The 23,019-nt window shown below is 36.3% G+C and overlaps 3 protein-coding genes across 9 annotated transcripts; 2 read left to right on the forward strand and 1 right to left on the reverse strand.

The window, feature by feature from the left end:
• The first annotated feature begins 5,538 nt into the window (after positions 1 to 5,538).
• PIP2;8 (plasma membrane intrinsic protein 2;8) lies at positions 5,539 to 7,092 on the forward strand. Its single transcript, XM_022047960.2, has 4 exons — positions 5,539 to 5,982; positions 6,089 to 6,384; positions 6,542 to 6,682; positions 6,790 to 7,092. The coding sequence occupies exons 1-4, from the start codon at positions 5,700 to 5,702 to the stop codon at positions 6,907 to 6,909; spliced, it is 840 nt and encodes a 279-aa protein (XP_021903652.1). The 5' UTR covers positions 5,539 to 5,699; the 3' UTR covers positions 6,910 to 7,092.
• A 489-nt stretch (positions 7,093 to 7,581) lies between these two features.
• Positions 7,582 to 12,702, reverse strand: LOC110818923 (GCIP-interacting family protein). Of its 3 annotated transcripts, XM_088222482.1 has the most exons (8): positions 12,487 to 12,695; positions 11,645 to 11,691; positions 10,481 to 10,640; positions 9,916 to 10,115; positions 9,535 to 9,775; positions 8,790 to 8,926; positions 8,474 to 8,702; positions 7,582 to 7,925 (listed from the first exon to the last, which is right to left on the reverse strand). In XM_088222482.1, exons 3-7 carry the CDS (start codon positions 10,602 to 10,604, stop codon positions 8,475 to 8,477), a joined length of 930 nt encoding a protein of 309 aa, XP_088078608.1. In that variant the 5' UTR covers positions 10,605 to 10,640; positions 11,645 to 11,691; positions 12,487 to 12,695; the 3' UTR covers positions 7,582 to 7,925; position 8,474. The 3 variants fall into 3 exon arrangements, with proteins under 3 accessions (XP_088078608.1, XP_088078609.1, XP_088078607.1); XM_088222483.1 differs by lacking the exon at positions 11,645 to 11,691 and having other exon boundaries at positions 9,916 to 10,112; positions 12,487 to 12,702; XM_088222481.1 differs by lacking the exon at positions 11,645 to 11,691 and having other exon boundaries at positions 12,487 to 12,692.
• A 273-nt stretch (positions 12,703 to 12,975) lies between these two features.
• Positions 12,976 to 16,460, forward strand: LOC148253274 (transcription factor ABORTED MICROSPORES-like). Of its 5 annotated transcripts, XM_088222477.1 has the most exons (9): positions 12,977 to 13,155; positions 13,494 to 13,652; positions 13,765 to 13,962; positions 14,050 to 14,134; positions 14,233 to 14,301; positions 14,415 to 15,188; positions 15,311 to 15,652; positions 15,748 to 15,933; positions 16,040 to 16,460. In XM_088222477.1, exons 2-9 carry the CDS (start codon positions 13,573 to 13,575, stop codon positions 16,229 to 16,231), a joined length of 1,926 nt encoding a protein of 641 aa, XP_088078603.1. In that variant the 5' UTR covers positions 12,977 to 13,155; positions 13,494 to 13,572; the 3' UTR covers positions 16,232 to 16,460. The 5 variants fall into 5 exon arrangements, with proteins under 5 accessions (XP_088078604.1, XP_088078605.1, XP_088078603.1 ...); XM_088222478.1 differs by having other exon boundaries at positions 12,976 to 13,652; positions 16,117 to 16,460; XM_088222476.1 differs by having other exon boundaries at positions 12,977 to 13,652.
• The last annotated feature ends 6,559 nt before the right edge of the window (positions 16,461 to 23,019 follow it).

Consider the following 23,019-nt stretch of genomic DNA (forward strand, 5'->3'; position numbering starts at 1 on the left):
TTTCATTAATTCACTTAACCATATAATTTCTCGTTTACATTTAATTTTTAGTTTTACAATTTAAATGTAAATCATGCAAGACGCTTATACATGCATCAAGGAAACACAACTAAATTATTTTACTAATTCCAGTGTATTATCATACATTTAAAACTGTAAAATCAAACAATTAGTTAAAATATGACAAACAGTAATAAACAATCGGTTATGACTCCATTGGTAACATGTAATTAATTATCAAACTTTTCTAAATTATGCAAAATACCGTATTATTTATAATTAGACTTCAATTCTATAACCAAAAATAAGGTGATGAATTCTTACCCAAATCGGTGTTCAAAATACTGAACTTTCTACTGCGCCTACTGGCGGTTCCTGAGTTTCTTGAATTTTCATGCGGAGGTAAAAACATACTTCACGTATCTAAAAATACCCAAAAAAATTTAACATTAGAATTTAAAAACCTTTTTCGGCTAATTTCAAAATTCCGCCACGATAGCACCATTGTGCTCCGACGACAGCACCGCCGCCCGTGGCGGCAGTTTGCCTCAGACTAGCCCTTTTTGGCCAGTTTTGGCCGATTTCGGCCGATTTTACACCCATCTCTGTAAGAAAACACGTTAAGGGCCTCGGTTGGCCGAAAAAGTCAAAAAATAAAAATTTACCAGCAGCAGAAATTTTTGGTGTGGCCCCTCCGCCGACTAACCTTCGCGGCTGGACATTTTTCTTCGGTTAACTTGTAGAAAATAGAATAGTGAACACAATGATGGAAAAATCGCACGAAACGAAAAATAAGAAGGGGCTCATCGGAGGCGATTTTTTATTTTTCTCGCAGCGTCACCGCCAGGTTTTATCCGTGGTTTCTGACTCATCCGCCATTTCTTTTGTCTCGATTTGACCATGAGGGTTTTCAAAATCAAATTTTGAGTAAATAGGAGAATTTTCACATTTTTTAGGTGTCAGAGGTGGCTTCAGCGTGGCTTGGGGCGGCAATTGGCTCCCTTCTCCAGCGACCGTCCGATCGCGCCTGAGGAGGGAACGAATCTAAACTGTCCGATCGAGGTCATGAGGATTGTCAGCTAGTTTCGACCGGTTTTATACCCATCCCTGCGAGAAAACACGTTAAGGAGTTTCGGTTGGCCGAAAAAATTGAAAATTAAGAACTTTCTGACGGAGAAATTTTTCGGTGCGGCAGCTCCACCGACTCACCTTCGCGGTTGGGTGTTTTTCATATGTCAGCCTATAAAAAACATAATGGTGAATATAGTTGTGGAAAAATCGCACGAAACAGGAAATAGAAAGGGACTAATCGGAGGCAATTTTTTGTTTTTTCCCCGATGGCGCCGCTGGACTTTACCTGTGATTTTCGGCTCATCCATTGCTCCTTTTGCTCCGATTTGGCTATGGGGTATTCAAAATCAAATTTCGAGCGAATAAGAGGATTTTTACCTTTTTTAGCGGTCGGAGGTGGCTTCGCCGCGGTGGCGGGATGCGGTTGGCTCCCTTTTCCGATGGAGGGCTGGCGACTAGATTTTAGATTCGGTGTGAAGTGAGATATTTATACTCTTCTTCCTTAAATCTGGGCTATTCATTGCGTTTGATATTGACCGTTCGTTCGCATTTAAAGAAATAATGAATCTGGATGGTATGATCGCATTTAAATAGGGAACGAATCTGAACCGTTCATCGCGTTTAATCACGATCGTCTGATTGCACCTGAGGAGGGAACGAATTCGGACCGTCAACGCGCGCGAAAACGCATCCGGTCCGTCTGATCGCTGGTACGCGAATTGCCAGCATGGCCTCTCGCGTGGCACCGAGTCAGCGTGTCTTGCCATGCAGCGTGCTCCGATTTGTCGGGGATGCTGACTGAGTGGTCCTGTGTAGCGCAGTTTTTCTTAATTACTTTTTGACACTTAGTTTTCGATTTTTCTTTCAAAAATATCTCTCAAACCCAAATTTTCACCATTTTTTTTCCAAAATTATTTTCAGTTTCATTATCTACTTATTTTTTTTTTCTAATTTTACATCAAATAAATATTTATAAATTTAAAATTTATATTTTTAATTTTAAAATTAATCTCATGTCAAATTTCGGCTTCGGGTATTATAAGATTTTAATTTGAAATGTTGGATTCATGAGGTTGAACTTGGATTTTTTGCGAATTTGATGTAAAGGGATTTCATACATTTTTGGTTAAAAAAAAAAAAAAAAAAAAAAAAAAAAAAAAACTGATTTAGATTCGATGTGTGATACGTGTTTATCTAGAGACGGGTTGACGTGTTATAATAACGCTTCCATGTTTAGGACGGGGCATTACAGATATAACTATTATGAATTAACTATTGTAAATCTCGAAATCTCATTGCCCATATGCTTTAGTCGAACGCAATTTCGACTTTGTTCGTTTAATTAATTAATCTTCCTATTTCCTTCCTACCTCCAGTGTCAAAATATATAAACAATTTTGTTTAGTCGTGTGCAAATAAATTTTGGTGAAAGAAATTACTCATATAGTAAGTGAAATTGCCAAAACCACGGGCTTCAACATCACTTCATGCCTAAAATCCTAGCAACCATTGGTTGAAGTTCCAAGTATTTGGTATGTTTTATTTAGCTGTTGTGAAATTAATTGTCGATTTCTTCAAATTTATTTGTTAAAAATCGGTTCATTTTAATGTAATAATAAATAATAAATAATTAAAATTATAAGAAAATATAATAAATAATTTGAAAAAATTTTATAAAACAATAATTGTTATTACCCCTTGATTTCACGAACAAGATGTAATATAATGTACTTAAAACAACTTGTTAGCAATAATTATTATTAGATGAGATAAAAATAATTGTATTAACAACAAGTATATATATATATATATATATATATATATAATGGATTAAGAAAGACACGGACAGTCATCAAGTGGAGGCAAAAAAGGCGAAAAAGGAAAGGTGTTAAAAAGAAAACCCGTAGCCTTTCAGATTGTTTGTTTTATTGTCAACATGATCGCACTCTCTCTCTACTTAAGAATTAGTTACTCATATGGTAAAAAGTAAATGTCTTCCGTGAAACACACTATTAATTGATATATATATCTCTATTTTTTTTTTATAAATAAATTACAAAATTAGAAAATTAAACAAATATTTCAATTTATAGGAAATATATATATATATATATATATATGGGCAGTTGTAAAATAGTTTTTTTTTTTATTTTAATTGATTTTTAGAGGTGAGGTGAGGTGAAAACACAAGTATCAAGTATAAGTACTAAAAATAGCTGCCTGCCATGCCATGCCATGTCTGTACTTTTGTTTGGAAATTTTGTAATGCTGGTTGAATATGATCATCCTCGTGTATAATGATGTTGCAATTTTGCCTTATACAATATATCTAACCCTTTTTTTTTTTTTTTTTTTTTTTTAAACCATATATATATGTATATAAATAAATCTATCCCTACTTCAAAATTAATTAACATATTTATCTATCCTGTTGAAAATAAATCATATAAGGTTAGATAGTTTCAGGGGTTTGCCTCCGGAACTTATATGCGAAGAGAAGAAGGCAGATTCTAATAATTTTCTTTCCTTTTCTCAGCATCCAAACAAAAACGTAGAGTCAAGAAAAAATCCAAAGAAAAATTCTCCATTAAATAAAAGACACAGGCAAAGAGATTTGCGGCAAATGGGATAAAGATGGCTTCATCTTCTTCATATGAAAATTTATTTCTTCTTTTCAAAAAAAAAAAACCTGATGCATTGGTATCAGAAAACAGTGATAATTTTGGTGATTATGGAATCTCCTTTCTCATGTGGTCCGCATCTAGCGTGCACCGACGGGTACCCAGCTTCCATCACAGCCACACAAAAAAAGGCACGTAATAACTGAATTAATAAAAAAAAAAAAAAAAAAAAAAAAAAAAGGATGTGACCGTTGGTGGGAATTTCAAAGCGTGGTAATTGGTAAGGTGTCTTTTTCTCTCTCGCTTTATCCAGTTGCTTCTTAACCGTTGCAAAAGCCAAAGGGGAGAAGGCTCTGGAACAATCTTCTAGCCGTTTTAGGATACCCAACACGTGGCACCATCTGGTGCTGGTGATCAGTCTCCTGCACATTACTCACTGGTCATATCATGAATAGTGTATATTATTTGTTATTATTATTGATAAAATAAGATAATGATTACTACAGTTTTTTAAAATTGTGGATTTTGAGATTGGTTTATAATTATTAAATTAAATAAATGTTTTAAAAGTAAAAATTATTTGAAAGTATTGTTGTTTTTAATAGTGTAATTGAAATTTTTAGTATTATGCATAAAAACATAGGTTTTATATTGAATTTTGATATAAAATTATGTATAAATAAAATTAAGGTTAAATTAGTAAGTAAATTAATTTAAGAAAAAAATAAATTTATTTGAAGAGAAATTTTTGAAAAATTGCATTAAATAGAGAAATCGGAGGCCACATGTGAACAGTGGGTGACCTGGACTGATTTGAGTGGGTGGGACCCTGACGTGGACAGGTTTTAGATAAAGATGAAGACATTAGTGGGACCCCTCCCACCCCGGGAATGTGCCTCGGCATCTTTGCCAGCTGTGTGCCACGTGATCCTCCTTACCGCCATTTCTCCATTTGATAATCAAAAGCCCCCACAAAAATTTCTTTATTTTCACTATTTGAAAAAAAAAATAATAATGAAGGAACATCGTACTCCATGGGTGTGTTGTGCACCGGATCAAGTCCATGTATGCTAGGGTTATAAATAGAGTGCCGTTGCGGATAAGGACAAGGCGATGAGAAAAAGACATGTTTGACGACGATTCCTTGTCCAACGAACCAAAAAATAATTAACAAGAATGTTTGGGGGATTAATACCATTTTCCACTCATTTAGTTTTTTAAACTTTAAATTACGAAACAATTGGAAGCAAAAACGACGCCGCATTTCTTTTAATTTTGGATTCATTTTTAAAGATTCTGGGTTTTCAATGAGAGAATGAGTGGGCAACAATTGGGTGGGTTCTTCATTTTGTTTCAATGCCAAAACACCCCCCCACAAAAAAAAAAAAAAAGAAAAAGGAAAAACAAATTCAGGCTTTAAAATTGCATGATTACCAAACAGACATTAAGAAAAGTGTGTGGCGAATAAGGGAAGGGTCCCAAAGGGTGCCCTTAAATGAAGACAGGTTGCCGTGGGGAACTAAAATTTAAAATACATACATAAAAAAATTCACAAGGAATTTCCATTCAAGGAAATTTATAATAAAATTTAAATATAGAGAAGAAAAAAGAAGAAAAAAGAGAGACAATATGTAACCGTTGCAGGCTTGGTTTTGGTTGGGTGCCAGGCTGACGATTTAGGCCTACCCAGAGGAGAGATGATTAGGTCTCACATGGTCTCGCTGTACCCTTCGTTAGGGCCCCACCTTCCACTTTCTCTCTCTAAACTACCTCACCAACAAAAACTTTTTCTTATTCCCGAAATGCCCTTGGCTTATCCATATAATCCCATCATTTGCCTGCCCTCCCTCTCCCTCTTAAAAAGACGCTCAGTGTGTGACCTTGTTTCTTAAACACGCACAGAAACACTGCCTACCTCCTCATAATCATCCTCCCTCCACCAACAGAAACTTTGCACAGAGAGAGAGAGAGAGAGAGAGATAGAAATTAAGGTCCGGGAAAGAGGAGATGTCGAAGGAAGTGAGTGAAGAAGGGCAGAGCCATGGAAAGGACTATGTGGACCCACCACCAGCTCCGCTCATTGACTTGGCTGAGATCAAGTTATGGTCCTTTTACAGAGCTCTCATAGCCGAGTTCATTGCCACTCTCCTCTTCCTCTACGTCACCATAGCCACCGTCATCGGCCACAAAAAGCAAGCCGGACCCTGCGATGGTGTTGGGATTCTGGGTATTGCATGGGCTTTCGGTGGCATGATCTTCATTCTTGTCTACTGCACTGCCGGTATCTCAGGTAAAAAATAACTCCCTAGTAAAAAGCTTCGAAAATTAGAGAAACCCAGTTGATTTTTTAAGGAATTATCCTCATGGGTGTTAAATCTTGTGTGTTCTTGTTCCAGGTGGTCACATAAACCCTGCTGTTACTTTCGGACTGTTCTTGGCTCGTAAGGTGTCTCTGATCAGGGCTGTGGCCTACATGGTGGCTCAGTGCTTGGGCGCCATCTGCGGTGTTGGTTTGGTTAAGGCTTTCATGAAAAACTACTACAACCGTCTCGGTGGTGGCGCCAACACTGTGGCTACCGGCTACAACACCGGCACCGCTTTGGGTGCTGAGATAATTGGCACCTTCGTCCTTGTCTACACCGTCTTCTCCGCCACTGACCCTAAGAGAAGTGCGCGTGACTCCCACGTCCCTGTATGTTCTTCCTTCCTTTTCCTCTCTTCCGTTTGTTAAATCTGTCCGTATGCGACGCCGTATGGTGTCGTGTAGTGTCAAAAGACGAACCATGTTAGCTTTTAGGGCATGGGTGTGGTTGTCTGTTTGTCGCTTAGAGAGTGTTTGAACCTTTCAGGTTTTGGCGCCACTCCCCATTGGGTTCGCTGTGTTCATGGTGCACTTGGCAACCATCCCTATAACAGGTACTGGTATTAACCCAGCTAGGAGCTTCGGCGCTGCAGTTATCTGGAACAACAAGAAAGGCTGGGATGACCATGTAAGTGTACCATATATCTAAACACGTATGTATATATGAGTTTGATGAAAAATTCTAGGGTAGTGATTGATATATTAACTAGTAAGATTTGGACGAAAATGGTGCAGTGGATTTTCTGGGTCGGACCATTTGTGGGAGCACTTGCAGCAGCCGCATACCACCAGTACATACTGAGAGCAGCAGCCATTAAAGCTTTGGGATCTTTCCGCAGCAACCCCACCAACTAAAGTCTCTCTTCTTCAATCTATTTGTTCTTTTGTGTGTATGAGTTGATGATGACCCATCTTCTTCCTTTCATCTTTCTTTCTTTATTTATGATTTAATCTTTTGTTGATTAGTTTGGCCTTTTTCTGTATCATTGTTCTTCAGTAGTAAAATGGTGCCTTCTTTTTTATTTTATTAAAGAAGAATCTTAATTGATTAGTAGCCAAAATCTTTTGTGCAGCTCAGTGGGTGGTGTAATATCATGTTTTCCCATCATTATCACTTCTACCATATTTGTATTTTAATAAATTATATAATCTGGGTGGCTAAATGACAAAAATGCTCAATTATTAATGGTGTTTACTGCGTGTTGAATGGTGTTCGGACATGTAAGGTCCAAAGGCGAACGGGACACCGTTAGGTCATGCTACGTGTCAAATTGTCACAGGGGGATCACATGGGCCAAAAACCCTACGCATTTCTTCTTTACTTACTGTTTTTCCGTGGACTTTTCTTGGCCAGAGTTTTGGAATAAATAAAAAACCTTTATTTCCTTCAAAATGAATGACCCAAGGGAAAAATGGATGAGAAATAATCTCTCTCTTCTTTTCAATCACAGAGAACTCCCATCTCCCACAACCTTTTTTTGTTTCTTTTTTCCCCAAACAAATTAGAAAGCCACGCTTAAAAACTAGTTGAGTCTGTAAAATATGCCCTCTTGTTAGATAGATTTCTCAAAAGTTTCCACACTGTTGTTTTCCTTTCCGAGAAAATGAAAAACATCACACATCGACTGCAACACCCTCCTTTTTGACCAAATGACAGCTATAATATAACCCCAAACTTGATAATAAGTAGGATCCAGACATCTGTATATAGCCAGCCACCTTTAATAAGAGTTTCTTCGGCTTGCTAACATGATGGCATTTTCTCCAGGCGAGAAGAACTCTGCTATGCTATGATGGTCCCCAAGGAGAGAGAGAGATGCTCACAGCATATACCAAAGCTCCATGCGTTGAGGATTTCTATAAAATATACACTGCACAACCAAACAAAAATCATTGTTAAGAACGACCTTGATGCTTGCTTCATCAGTAATGATTGCAATTCCCATTCTCACTTTAATGGATGACCATCAATCACCCGGCACAATGTGCTTCTTATTTTATTTTTATGTACATCAAGATACTGAGGCAGGAGCAGAAGACAAAGCTTAAATAAATATTTACATACTAGTATCTTCTTGCAAGTACTATACTCTGGGTTAATGAAGTTGCAGGGTCATCACCTCAACTTTTTCTCTCAAGTTCCAAAAGTTTTAGTGTAAGCAGTTCGACATTTTTCAATCTGAGAGATGATTAAATGAACTACAGCCAAATCAAATGTCGAATGATCCGAATTGGTAGCTACGAATAGAATAGGAAAATTCAAATGACAGTTTGGAGTTCAGATCTTATTGTAGCATAATGAGTTCCAATGTTGACAATTTGAGACTTGGGTAATGCGTTGCAAAATAAAATATCTTCAATTACATTGGAAATGCAATGACCAAAATGTAGAGGAAAAAAATGCATTTTGTAATCTTACACTAATCAGGCAATGCAGTTCCTCGCTCAAGATTGTTTTTGATCTCCAGCGTGTATCTACCAAAAGCTCGTTCAATCTTCTTGTTGAAATGCTCATTGCGGTCATTAATTGAGTCAATGTCCTTCTCTTCATGGAACTTTCTTCTCCTGCTAAATGATTTACGCTTCTCATCTCGGTCTTTGAGCTCTTTCACCATCTTGTCAATCTTATCCTCCGAAATTTTTGGTGCCTGCATAATGAAAGCACACCCATGGTGTGGGTAATCCTTTAAGCCAGATTCATCAGGAAGCACATTAGTCTCATAACAAAACTATACCTTTCCATACTGGAGGCTCGACGCTTCCCTGTAGAACTCAGGATCAGCCTCTTTCATTTTGTTATACTCTTCTACATCAACCTCAATATTCTTTGTACGCTTCTTATATGCATTGTAAAGTGTCTTCTGATTAAAGACTGGTCATATTTAAACCAAAGAAAATAATTTAGGTTCAACTCCATGTTCAAATCTCTCAGAGCAAAAAGGTGAAGAAGATGAAAATTTTTGAACCACGTAAATAAATAAAACAGGACATATCATACTTTATATTCAGAAAGTAATGCAACATTCTTTTTAAATGAAAAATTAGTAGTGAGTACTCCTAGCATAACAGTCAATTCTTTGGAATGACTTCTTGTATCAGCACCATAGTAGTCATGAATGTGCAAGCTCAATTTAATGCAGACAAGTAGCAGCTTGGACATAAAGTGATAAGATGTGTGGCAGATTAAGGATAGGGAAGTTAGCAACAACATTTCACTAGAAACCCATATATTGTAAGTAGATACATATTTATACTTCTTATGCTACAGTTTCAAGAAAATACAGACAATTTTATGATTCACTAAGAGAGACGGACATGTTTTCTCAAAAATCGTGTGGTTTTCAAGAAGCTCTAAATAAACACATTTTGTAGGCATCCAAGAGAACAACAACAGAATTGACGTGTGTTATCCAGGAAATAATTAGCACTTGATAAGTATAATACGATAAGCTTAAATTACTACTGAGATATTAAACACACCATCCCAGCCAAATGGAGCAGGATCCTTTTCCCACTTTTTATATTTCTCCTCTGCTGCCTCCTGTGTATCTAGCATGTATGCTTTTGACATATCCAAACCATTGGCATCTAGAAGTTTGCCTATTTTTTTCTTCCTCTCCTCCAGCCATTTCTGTTTGGAAATGCCTCTAGACTCTGGTGGAGCTTCCATCCTTTTCTTTTCTGCTACCATTGCTGTTTGATTGGCTTTTCTTGCCTCATTCTGCATCCAATAATCAACAAACATAATTGGTTTGGGAGGAGGCAACAGAATTGATTACTAACATGATGGAATATCTTAATTTCGAAATCTAATCAGACTCCAGGAATGAATCCCATGACAAGAAGTCAACTAACACTTACCATCTTAAGTCTTAACTCAAACAATTTTTTCTGCCTCCCTGTAAGTTTTGTAATGTCTCCTTCAATGTTCTCCTCAACATGAGTTTTATTATCCCCATCTGAATCCTCTTCTGAATCTGGTCTTTCATCATGCAGATCTATGTGCTGTTTAACAGCATGTTCATCAGGCTGACTATTGCCACCACTACCTTGCAAAACTTCTGTCATGGGCATGTAGCATTTATCAGATATATCTGAGCACACTACACAGGATATGATAATATGAAAAGCTGTTTAGACAAACATGAGCTCTGTGGAGGAAGACAAGTTCTAAACAAGGTCATATTCATATTATTGGGGCTTCCTCCCTTCTATCAAATAACATAAAATCAAAACAGGAATATAATTTTAATAACAAATCCTTCTGACCTGAGACAAGAAACAAGAAAGTAATATAATCATCTCACCATATAAAAAAACACCAAAAGCCCAAAAAAATTTATAGAAAAAGAAGACTAATATTAAGAAGGGAACAAAAGAAAAATTAAAAAATCAAGATGAGGCTATTGATTATAAAGAAAATTACCTGCTTCCTTTTGCTCCATTTGTGCCTTGGCTTCAGCGATTTTTCTAAAGCAATACTCAACACATTCATGGTAAGGATTAGAAGCATTTATGCAATCTGGGTGTACTCTTCTATTTTCATCCATCTTTTGGCTAATTTCCCTCCTTCCAATAGCACCTCCCTGAACAACAAAATCCAACAATAGAGTAAGATCAAACAAGAAAATGTCCCATATCTCGATCTCCATGACATAAAAGACGAGAAAGCAACTAAGGTCCTTTATTCAACGAAACAAAAATTCCTTTCACTGCCTGCAGAAGCTACTAACAATAGTTTGATAAGAAGCAATTAAAGTCATAAACGCTAAGCAGAAGAACATATGATACCTGAAGACCAAAAAAGGAGAAATTACAGAAATATTAATGGGGTTTAGAGTTCAATACAAAAAGAAACCTGCATTTTGGAAATATTCAAAAACACACCTTGCCTTCCTCATAATTTCGAACATGACAAAAACGTCGTTCTAATCCATAGCTAGTTAACTTCCACTGAATTCACTGAGGCAAATTGACAGCTCAGTGGGAAAAAAAATTCTTACACGGACAACCTGACCCCTCACTAACAATTTATTTTCTATCTTTCATAACCTCTCTTAATATCTTGTAATCATGATCCTGAAAACTCAATAAATCCCTCTTTAAACCCACAAACCGACTCCTAGAGTCCTGATTCTCTGATTCACCCATATAGTGGCAACCCCAATCATCATTTTAGAGAATGTTAAATACATTCATAAAGCAGAGAATAATAACCACACCATTCTGAAACCTATAGTTTAATTATTGGTATCAATAAACCCACGATATTTTATTGTCGCAATATCTCATCTAAAAATGTGGAGAAATCAAAGCTTAACCCATCCTTTGTCAATCAGATTAAATATTAGAACTTAATTCTACACTCATCAAAAAAAGAAAATGAAAAGGGAGAGAATTTGAAACACAATGTTACAGTTTGGATTTTCTTGATATGCGTTTGATATGTAACTCAAACTAACATCGGAAACAGCCCCGAGCTAGGATCTTCCAATAGAAAAGACCCCAAGCCCAGTTCCAAGAAAATGACCAGACTAGTTACAAGAGCTAGTAATGATGTATATACACAATTGCGCCTAAACTCATTCACCTGCACACAATGTCCCCGCACACCAACAGGGGCACCTACATGTGTGCCTGAAAATGTAAACATATATGCATCAAAGCTGCTAAAAGTTAATCATTCATGTGATACCAGATATACTACATCAAATTCAACTAAAACCTACCTCTTATACTAATATGCAGTTTAGACATTTAAACAAACAGTTTGTAGGTACAGAAGATAAGCAAACACCATAGATCAAAACAACGCAGGCAACCAAAAAGAGAAGCCCCTAATCAAATCTACCATTAAAAAAAAGTAGTAAGATCCACTCAAATTGGCCAAGACCATGAACCAATGCTCCATACAAGGTACTGACCGCAAAGATACAAACACGATGAAAACCCATAAGAACCTAAAAGAAAACAGGAAATTTACCGACCGGGATGTTGTGGAAGGAACTTGCAAAATTAGAGCGAGGAACTGAAAGCTGGGAGAAAAGAAGGCAGAAAGATGGAGAGAGAAGGAGGTGCTAGTGAAAAAGCCATCATGAATAGTGATTTGGATTGATTATTGGCTCAAAGACATAAAGATCTAGCAAAAAAATGCCATGTTCCATCTCATGAAGCAAAAATACAAACACAGATTATGATTCAAATTCCAACAATTTTTCGCCACTCAGTTCTCAATTACCATAATTCAAAAACAACGATAAAGAACCCAAAACGATATAAAGGGTAAACAAGTTCGTATAACAGCAAAAAAGATTATCGTTTTCGCTTCTGCTCATCAGCACCCAAATGAAGAGTAACAAGAGAACCGCTAATAAACCCTAGGAAATCAGAGCTAGTTTAAAAGAGAAGCAAAAGGAGATTAGAGAAAGGAACCTGTGAGAAGGAAATTGAACTTCTGTCGATAGGGTTTGGAGTGAATGAGGAAAAGAAAAACAGAGAAGGGTTTTATATAGTTCCTATTGACTTGAATGATTGTGAATGTTAGTCGAGAAAAGGAGAAGGTGAAGGAAACAAAAATTGTGTGTCAATAAAACTTCACAAAATAGGAACGATATATATATATATATCATTTTTTTATTTCCTGACCAAAATCATCAAGTAATTGAATGTATCTGCATATTTTAATTTTGGTTCTGAAATTTCATTTGTAATTTATATTAATCAACTGAAAACGGAACGATATTAATTTTATACGCCATCTTAGCTCATGCAAATAACGTTCTCCTATTCCACCATTACAGCTCACACAACTATATCTTCCCAATTAATTAACAATTTTTTTTTTTTTTTTAAAAATTCCTCACATTTTCCCTAAAAATTATATATATATGTGTGTGTGTGTGTGATGCGAATGCAATATTATTTGTTTATTTTTCTCATGCAAGCACTGCAGTTGACCTACCATATTATAATTTATAATATACATATGTATATAATATATAGATAAAGAGAAACCTTTTGTAGTTGTGAGGAGCTGGAATTAATATCTCACTTTCTTGTTATTAATGGAAATTAAGAAAGCCCCCAAAAAAAGATACAACAGTTTGTTTTTTGTTCTTAATTTTATTTGATGAGATAGATTTATTGGAGGGTCTTTTATTTTTTCCTTTTTGGTTTGGTTGCTTGATTGGATTTTTTAGTATCATCTTAAGCTATATATTATGGTTCTGACTTGTCTTCCTTCTGATGCTTATTCAATACACACTCACACACACACACATATATATATATATATGTAATTTTCTGGAATCTCTTTTCATTTCTCTGTCAGATCACATTGACTTAGGATTAAGTGACATATATATAGCAAGTCAAATTCCATCCACGTTTGGCAGTTGGCAGTTTGTTCTAATGGAATCTCTTATATGTATATTTTACAGGCAACAAATTCGCATATATCTATCTATATGTGTGTATGATCCGTATGAATTTTGCTATTGATAAAAACCTGAGATCACGATGATGGGAAGACTGAGACGTCTCGTGGGATCCAAAGCTTGGGATTACTGTGTTCTTTGGAAATTGAGTGAAGATCACAGGTTATAAATTATACACATATATATACATGCACACACACCAGAGAAAATCGATTATATACGTGTATTTGGTATTTATTTTGTGTGGGATTTTACATAGTGATTAAATATATAGGTTTCTTGAGTGGGTAGATTGTTGTTGTGGTGGAGCTGATCATATAAGCAGTAGTGAAGATGGTGGAGAAGAAGTGAACAAATTTGCTGGATCTGAATCTCATCTTCCCTGCAAAGATATGATGATTCAACATCCAGTTACCATCTCCTGTCCACTGCTTGCCCAACTTCCTTCTTCCATTTCTCTCCACTCTCCTGGGTACAATTATATATTTAATTCAATATATATGTGTATATATCTACTCTCCAAGATCGTACATCTAATTATTTCTTATTACATAAACAGGATTCATGCGCAAACTTTGATATCAAACCAACCCAGTTGGTTTAAATCCTCCAATATTATTAATTCAGACTCAGGTGCTTTGGAGGTGATCATTTGTTAATCCTTACAGTTTAATGATTTAAGCATTGAGTTAATTAACATTATTAATTCTGTTTAAATAACTTAAAACAATTATATATGCAGGAAACAGTTGGCACTAGGGTTTTGATTCCAGTACTGGGAGGACTAATTGAGCTCTTTGCTACAAAACAAGTATAGTTGTTTCATCTTTAATTTCCCCCTTACAACTTATTCTTCTATATATCTTCTATAAAAAGATACAAACACACATCTATTCATATATATATATATATATATATCTGCAGGTAAGTGAAGATCAAAATATTATAGATTTCATCACAGATCAATACAACAATATGTCAATGGAGCATGAACCAGTTATCAAATACTCAAGCAATATGGATCCCAGTAACTTTGCAGTTAATAATATTGTACAACATTCTATGAACACTGAACTTGGGTCAGAGTCTTTGATCTTGGCTGATGATCAAGTACCTCTAGAAATAGAAGTAGATCAAAACAATCTGGGTCTGCCAAATGACATCTGCGTTGATCGAATCTCTTTATGCAGCCCCTCTCCAATGAACTTTCACCAATTCAATTACGCTGGCAGCTCAGATAATAAAATCAGACAAGATTATAAAAATCATCATCATCATCGCCATGTCGGCTTCTTTGAAGAACCATCACATGATCATCATTTCTTTGCAGTGGATAACCCATTAATGGACTCATTTAGACATTCAGACAACCATAATGAGATTCAAGAAATGGACACATTGCAAAACTCAATGATACCCAATTCAGAGTCAAACATGCACATGCAATACATGGATGCTTCTGGGATTATGGATCAGCAAGGAAATAATTATCATGAGAAGGACTGTGTTAAAAAGGAGATCAATGGTCGATCTGATTCAGATTGCAGTGATCAGAATGACGAAGAAGATGATGCAAAGTACAGGAAAAGAACTGGGAAGGAGCCTCAATCCAAAAACCTTGTTGCTGAAAGGAGGAGGAGGAAGAAACTTAACGAGAGGCTCTATGCGCTTCGCGCTTTGGTTCCAAAAATTTCAAAGGTGATATTTACCAATCACTACTAATGATTGAACTTGAGTTTTGAGTACTGATAATCAAATGGATGAATTGTCACATCAATATGAGTACTGATCATTGACCTGTATGTATATATTCTGATCAGTTGGATAGGGCTTCGATTCTTGGGGATGCAATTGAATTTGTGAAGGAGTTGCAGATACAAGCAAAAGACCTGCAAGACGAGCTTGGAGAACATACTTCAGATGATGATGGCACCAAGAAGATGAACAACGTTACTATTTTTGATGATCAAAACAACTCTCAATTCAATCAGAATTTGGGTCAAACCGGAACCATCATGATAGTTGGGCACAGACAAGATCATGATCGTCACAAAGCTCCAACACATGGGTTTAATCATGTGGGTGCATCGTCCGGTTATGATATCACTTCATCAAGCAAATATTATCAGCAGGAGATTAGTAATGACAAGGGACAAAGTGAGGTACATTAATATATTGTATATACATACCTATAAGATTCTATTATTAACTTGTCAAAAAGAAAAATAAGAATACAGTATGGGTTAAGTTCATGTAGGGTGAAGCTCAAGTGGAAGTGGCAGAAATAGATGCGGATAAGTTGCTTATAAATGTATTTTGCAAGCATAAAGCTGGAGGGTTTACAAGATTATTGGAGGTTCTGGATTCTCTGGGCCTTGAAGTAACCAATGCCAATGTAACCAGCTTTAGATGCCTTGTCTCCATTGTTTTTGAAGTGCACAAGGTAACATCCTTGATTCATTAACTCGATCTTTTTAATATATATATATAATATATATACACACAGACACATGTATACATATTAGTTTTATATATTACAATGTTGGCAGAAAAGAGAGAGTGGGACAGTTGAATCTGATGATGTAAAGAAGTCACTGCTTGAGCTAATCAGAAATCTATGTAGCAGAGGGTGGCCTCCTGAGATGGCAGAGGCTGTGGATGATGATGATGATGATGGAGAGAGCAACAATTACACCATCGACTACCATCATCTTCACCATCTTCAAAATCAACATACATAACGATTAGTTCCATAATATTACTACTTTTGATGATCACCTTCTACCTTCTACATAATCATGATCGTGAAGAACACTTTTTGGTACACAAGTTTAAAACACTTGCAAATGGATTTGATTTCTTCCCATAAATTAAGCCTATATATATATATATATATATATACACACACACACCATAGTTTGTCATATTCTTTTATGTAATTAACATAGTATAAAAAATATTTTGATAGTCTCTTATGCTATAACTGTTACTGAAAGAATTAAAAAAAAAATAAAATAGATTCAGTTTTACTTTTTACACAAGCGAGTCAAGCGTAAATTTGATAAAATTTATCAAGTTAATATCCATATACTCATATAGTTTGTCTTTATATTCTTAACAGAAAGATTAAGAAACTTTTGAACTCAAGTAATTTGATAAAATAAAGCTTGTGATAGAGTACATATAATTTAGAATAACAATATAGGGTTGAATTGTAGTATAATATTTATATCTGATTATAAATTTTTCACGTTATTTCTTTTAGTTCTCGATCTTATATTTAAATGTTTTGTTGTTTGATCATTAACAGGTCATGTGTGACAATGGACAGATTTAGCTTATAAAGTAATTTGGAATTAATATTGAATTTTAAGTTGAATAATACTAAGTTTTCTTTTTTCTTTTTTTCTTTTTCTTAAAACAATATGTAACAATATTATATCAAATAGCAACTAATGATATAATATTAAATTTATTTTGTAATTAAATATTTATCATATGTAGACATGGAAAACATCATGTAGACTTGCAAGCTCTCGGGGTAGAGCAAGGCAGTACGCTATGGGTCTAACACATCCCATAATCTGAAAGGGTCCCACATAACAGGGGCCTAACTTTTCCTTATTCCCGAACTGTATTTTTTCCTTATAAGGGAAGCTGTTAAGGAAGACTTGATCCCTAGCTACAAATTCCAAGGCTCTTCTACAATTTTTGTGGTAGCTTTTCTGGTGATTCTGGGTGGTGGCTAAGTTCCTTCAAATGATAGCAACTTTTTTTATTTGTACTGGATGATATTAGGTCCCAAACGAGGCTGGTTCTCGACTTCATTCCAATAAGTGGGAGAACGGTAGGGCCTACCAATAGGGTTTCATACAGAGCCATGCCAATACTGAAATGATAACTATTATTAAAAGTAAATTCACACAAGGGAAGATATTCATACAATTATCGCCAAAATGGAGGATACAAGTGCGCAACATGTCTTCTAGTGTCTGGATAGTACGTTCAAAATTGCCATTGTCTAGGGATGATAAGCAATGGTGAAGTACAATCTCGCTTTATCTACTCTGAGCTGTCTAGATATTCTTCCTGATCTTAATTATCTTGATTGTAGTCTCTCCACAAGATTTGGGTCGAATAATTTTCTATCACCCATATCTTTCCAATATATCGGTGATATGTTTGGACAACTATACAATGTCTCGTACGGAGCCATGCTGATACTTGTTTGATAGCTGTTATTGTAAGCAAACTCTATCATATGTAGGTGATCATCTCAATGACCTCTGAAGTCTAAAATACAAGCTCGGAGTATATTCTCTAGTGTGCGAATCGTCCTCTCTAATTATCTATCGGTTTGAGAGTGGAATGCAGTGCTAAGAGACAGTTTTATTCCTATGACTTAAAATCGAGAAGTGAATCTAGAGTCTCTGTCGAATACTATTGACACTAGAACTCCATGTAACCTAACTATCTTTCGGATATACATTCTTGCTAGATTTAGTTATATGTTCAAGGGATCGGTCATTTGATAGCCAAGAAGTGAAAAGACTTGGTGAATCGGTTAACAATTACCCAAATAACATCATGTCTTGAGCGTGCATGAGGCAACCCTGTTATGAAATTTATTGTGATATGTTCCCACTTCCAATTCGGGATCGGTAATGACTGAAGTAACTCATCTAAACGTTGATGCTTTGTCTTAACTTGTTGACATACTAGATATTTGGAAACAAAGTCGGCTATCTCTTTTTTCATCCTGTTCCACTAAAACCGGGGTCGCATACTTTGATATATTTTAATACTTTTGGGATGTATTGCGAACTTGGAGCTGTGAGTCTCTGTCATGATATCTCTTTTTAGTTCACTGTTATCTAAAACACACATTATGTCCTGAAACCTGAGCAATCTATCAGTAGATACTTGAAATTCTAGATATACTCCTTATTCTGCATCTTTCTTGAGGGTGGCTATGGTGGAATCGGTTAATTGGACTTCTCTTATTCTCTGAATCAATTCGGATTGGACATCTAAGTGGGCCAAATATGTAACTCTTTTTAAGTCCTGAAGTTATATATGTTATGCAGCCCTTATTACCCTATATTTAGAAACTATTATGTGAGCTAATATATCTGCACTTTTTTTGCTGAGCGCATCAGCTACTACATTGCCCTTACTCAGGTGATACAAGATATTGGAATCATAATCCTTAAGGAACTCTATCCAATACTTCTGAAGCATGTTTAGATCATTTTGAGTGAATATGTACTTCAAGCTCTTATGGTCACTAAAAATCTTAAAAGTCTCTTTACACAGGTAGTGGCACAAAGTCTTCAAGGCGTAGATAATGGCGGCAAGTTCTAAGTCGTGGATGAGGTAATTTTTCTCATGACTCTTCAATTGTCCGAACCCATATGATATAACCTTGTCATGTTGCATCAGAACACAACCCAACCCTAAATAGGAGGCATCACTGTACATTGTACATCCACCTGTCCCACTTAGTAAGGCCAACACGAGTGCAGTAGTCCACCACTTCTTGAGTTCTATAAAGCTCCTTTCACAGTCCATGTTCCATTTAAACTTAGCGTTCTTTTTTATGAGTCAAGTCAAAAGAACAGCTTGGATGAAAAATTCTTTTACAAACTTACGGTAATAACCTGTCATTCTTAGAAAGCTACGAATCTCCTTAACTAAGGTCAATTTCTCTCATCCAAGCACTGCCTTAACTTTTTCAGGATTCACTGATACTTCATCCCTTGATATGATGTGTCCTAGAAAGTTAGTCTACTCGAGTCAGAACTCATACTTATTCAATTTTGCATACAGTTTCTTCTCCCTAAGAACTTGAGTCATGTAGTGAGCGTGTTCCTCTCTGCTCTTTGAATATATCAGGATATCATCGATAAACACAATGACGAACTAATTCAAGAATTATCTGAAAAACTCTGTTCATCAAGTCCATAAAAATGGTTGATGCTTAATTAGTTCAAAGGGCATGACTAGGAACTCCTAATGTCCATACTTGGTTCTAAAAGCTATCTTAGAAATATCCTATGCCATGATCCTTACCTAGTGGTAGCCCGAACGCAAATTTATTTTGGAGAAGACTTGGGCACCTTGCAACTGGTCAAAAAAGTCATCAATTCTGGGGAGGGAGTACTTGTTCTTGATGGTGACCATGTTCAATCCCCTATAATCAATACATAATCTTAATGTCCAATTCCTTTTCCTTACAAATATGACTCCAGCACCCCAAAAAGACATATTATGTCAAATGAACCAACTATCCTACAATTCATTGATATTTCCTCAATTCTTTCATCCCAACATGGCTCATGCGGTAAGGCACTGAGACTTGGCTGGGTGTTGGGTTAAAGATCTACAGTAAATTCAATTTTTCTATCCATAAGCAATCCTGATATTTCATCAAGAAACATGTTCGAAGAATCTCATACCACAAGAATTGCTTGTTTTGTATCACGTCCGGGTTGACTTCAGTATCTTGCTGGGTGAGGGTATAGATTATACCCAAGACTGGAGGTCTGGCCTGATTTTTTATTCATAGACCATCTCTCGCGTAGTGTTGCATACTTCTGCAGATGAGGTAGGTGTTGTTGAGGTGATAACAGGGTTGATCCCCGTGGTCCTTACCGCAGTGCTTGCAAGTCCTGTTTAAGAGGACCTGAATTGTGCTGGAGAGGGATCGGGTGGCTCTGTGGTGGTGTCGGATGATTCGATGAAGATGTTGGGTTGTACTGTGGCAGTGCCACATGATATGGTGGAGGGGCAGGGTTGTATCGAGATGGCACTAAATCCTTTCGTTGTAGGAGTGGCTCATATTATGGTAGTAGTAGAGGGTTAGACAGCTCCCTCATTTCTTTCCTGACATGCTGGGTAGAGATGAGTCTCTCTAACATCCCGAAGAGCCATCGACATCCTCTCAAAATGACCCATCTTGGGCTACCTTGTTCAGTAGGGGTCTTCCTCTCCTCATGTCCTTGTACTTACTTTTCACAACGAAGGCTTAAGAGTGATAGTTTGTATTTTGGTATTTTTAAGTGTTTATGTAATGAATAGTTCTGAAAAACGCGGCTTTAATACCAACTATAGAGGCCCGAAACTTAAAGGAATGCGGAAGCGATTAATGGATTTAGGATTTACATTTCTTACACAATAATTTTGAATGCTCAATAGGGCTACGGGAATGGTTCATCTAAAAGACAAATAGAAATTAAAAGAAATAAAATAAAAAGCCAATAACTAAGTATCGTAGGACAACCTTCACTAGAACTTGAAGGGGGTCCGAATAGTGAACTACTGACAACCCTCTTGCTGATCAGAATCTAGATCTTGATTCTTTTGATATGAAATAGTTAATAAAAGGGTGAGATACACTAACTCAGTAAAAATATCACACTACTTACATATACGAAAAACTAAAGATTAGTAAAAAAATCAGAAAAACAACTAATAGAGTCCTAATTTTATTTAAATACATTTAAACTTGAAGATATTTGTTTAATACTTACCATAACGAGTTTTTCAAAGACAACCTATAAAGATTCATATCCATATCACTTTTCACTTTCACACATAATAGAACGAGAAACAATAGCTTTCTTTTCTTACCTACTTGCTAGTACCCTTGGGGGTCCATAGGGGTGTTTCTCCTACTCGTCAACTCAATATCCAATTTTATAATTGATTAACCGTCCTAATACCTCGTTCGGTAATGAGTGTCAAACATTCCATCGCCTCGATACCCTGTCTAATAAAAGGGTAAACTATATCTCTCAAACCTTTCTAGTAAGGGACTTTCTAACCCTATCCGACTGAGATAACGTTCATGATAGGGTTCCCTATGTACCGGGTCCGTCTGCCCTTTCCTTGGATAACCAACAAATCTTTCACATACAAATTTTTATCAACAAACAACCAACAAACTTATATCAATGTCTCATATCACACTCATAGATCAATTAAACTACATTTATGCTGATGATATATAACTAAAATAACCAGATAAGTTGACAAGACGATTGAACTATAAATTAAGAACATGTGCTATATGAAAATCAAGCAAGTAGGACAGTACAAGAAAATAGACAGGAAATCAAGATAATTGTGAATTAATCGATTCCAGCTCCACTAATAACCTATAATTATTTTTAGAATTTTCTATTTTTTTACAAAAATACAAAATTATATATTGTTAAACCTCAATTGACATTAACGGAGAATAGGGTAAGAGATCCTTACCTAGATTGGTATTTCGAGACGTTGAGCTGTCTACTACACCTCCTAATGGATACCGAGTTCTTTGAATTTTTTTATGAAATTCAAAACACTCGTCATATACCTAAAAATACCCTAAAAAATTTAAAATCAGTTTGTAAAACTCATTCAGGCTAATTTTTGAGTTTTGGCACAGCGCCACCGCTGTCTTCTGATGCTAGTTCTGCCGCTCACGGCGGTGGTTTACCTCAGTTTGGCTGGTTTTGGTTGATTTTAGTTATATCCCTACAGAAAAATATGTTAAGGGCCTCGGTTGGCCGAAAAATCACAAAAAAATGAACCTATCAACGGGGGGATCTCAGGGTGTAGCGGCTCCGCCAGTCCTCCTTCACGGTTGAGGTTCTTTCTTCGTCTAGTCTGCACAGAAAAGGATGGTGAATATAATGATCGAAAAATTATGTGAAACAGAAATCGGAAAGGGGCTCATTAAAGGAATTTTGGGGTTTTAGCCATGGTGGCTCCACCGGGCTTTGCCCGCGGTTTCTAGCTCACTCGTCATCTCTCTTGCACCGATTTTGTCACAGGGGTACTCGAAATCGAATTTCGAGCGGGAAGAGAGAATTTTTACCTTTGTTAGCGGTCAGCGGTGGCTCCGGTGCGGTGGCTCCGGTGCGGCGGCGGTCAACGGTCAGCCTCCTTCTCTGACGTCTGGTCCTTCTTATCTGGCGAGGGCTGGCAGATATGTTTTAGGTTCCCGTGTGATGCGAAGTATTTATAACCATCTCGCGTTGATCTAGACTGTCCATCACGACCGATCTCTTCCATCTGATTGCGCCTACGAAGGAAACAAATCTGAACCGTTTATCGTGATTGATCTCGACCGTCGATTGTGCCTAAGTAGAAAATGAATTCGGACCATCTAAGTGTGCGAGATCGTTCATGGGCTGTCCAATCGCGGGGTACGCAGATCGCCAGTGTGGCCTCCCGCGTGGCACCGACGTCAGCGTGCCTTACCACGCGGCGCGTTTTGATTTGTCGAGACTGCTGACTGAGTGGTCCTACGTGGCCAAATTTTTTCTATTTGTACTTTAACTCTCTATTTCTAATTTTTCTTTCAAAAACACTTAACGAATTCAAATTTTCAACAATTTTTCTCAAAATTGTTTTCAATCTCGTTCCTAATTCATTTTTTTTCAAAATTTCACTTAAATAAAAATAAAATAAATAAATAAATTATTTTAAATTAATAATTAAATAATAAAAAATTTATCTTGAATTATTTTTTGTGATC

Source organism: Carica papaya, chromosome 6, assembly GCF_054855325.1.
Source record: "Carica papaya isolate Zhongbai chromosome 6, ASM5485532v1, whole genome shotgun sequence".
NCBI classification, from domain to species: Eukaryota; Viridiplantae; Streptophyta; class Magnoliopsida; order Brassicales; family Caricaceae; genus Carica; species Carica papaya.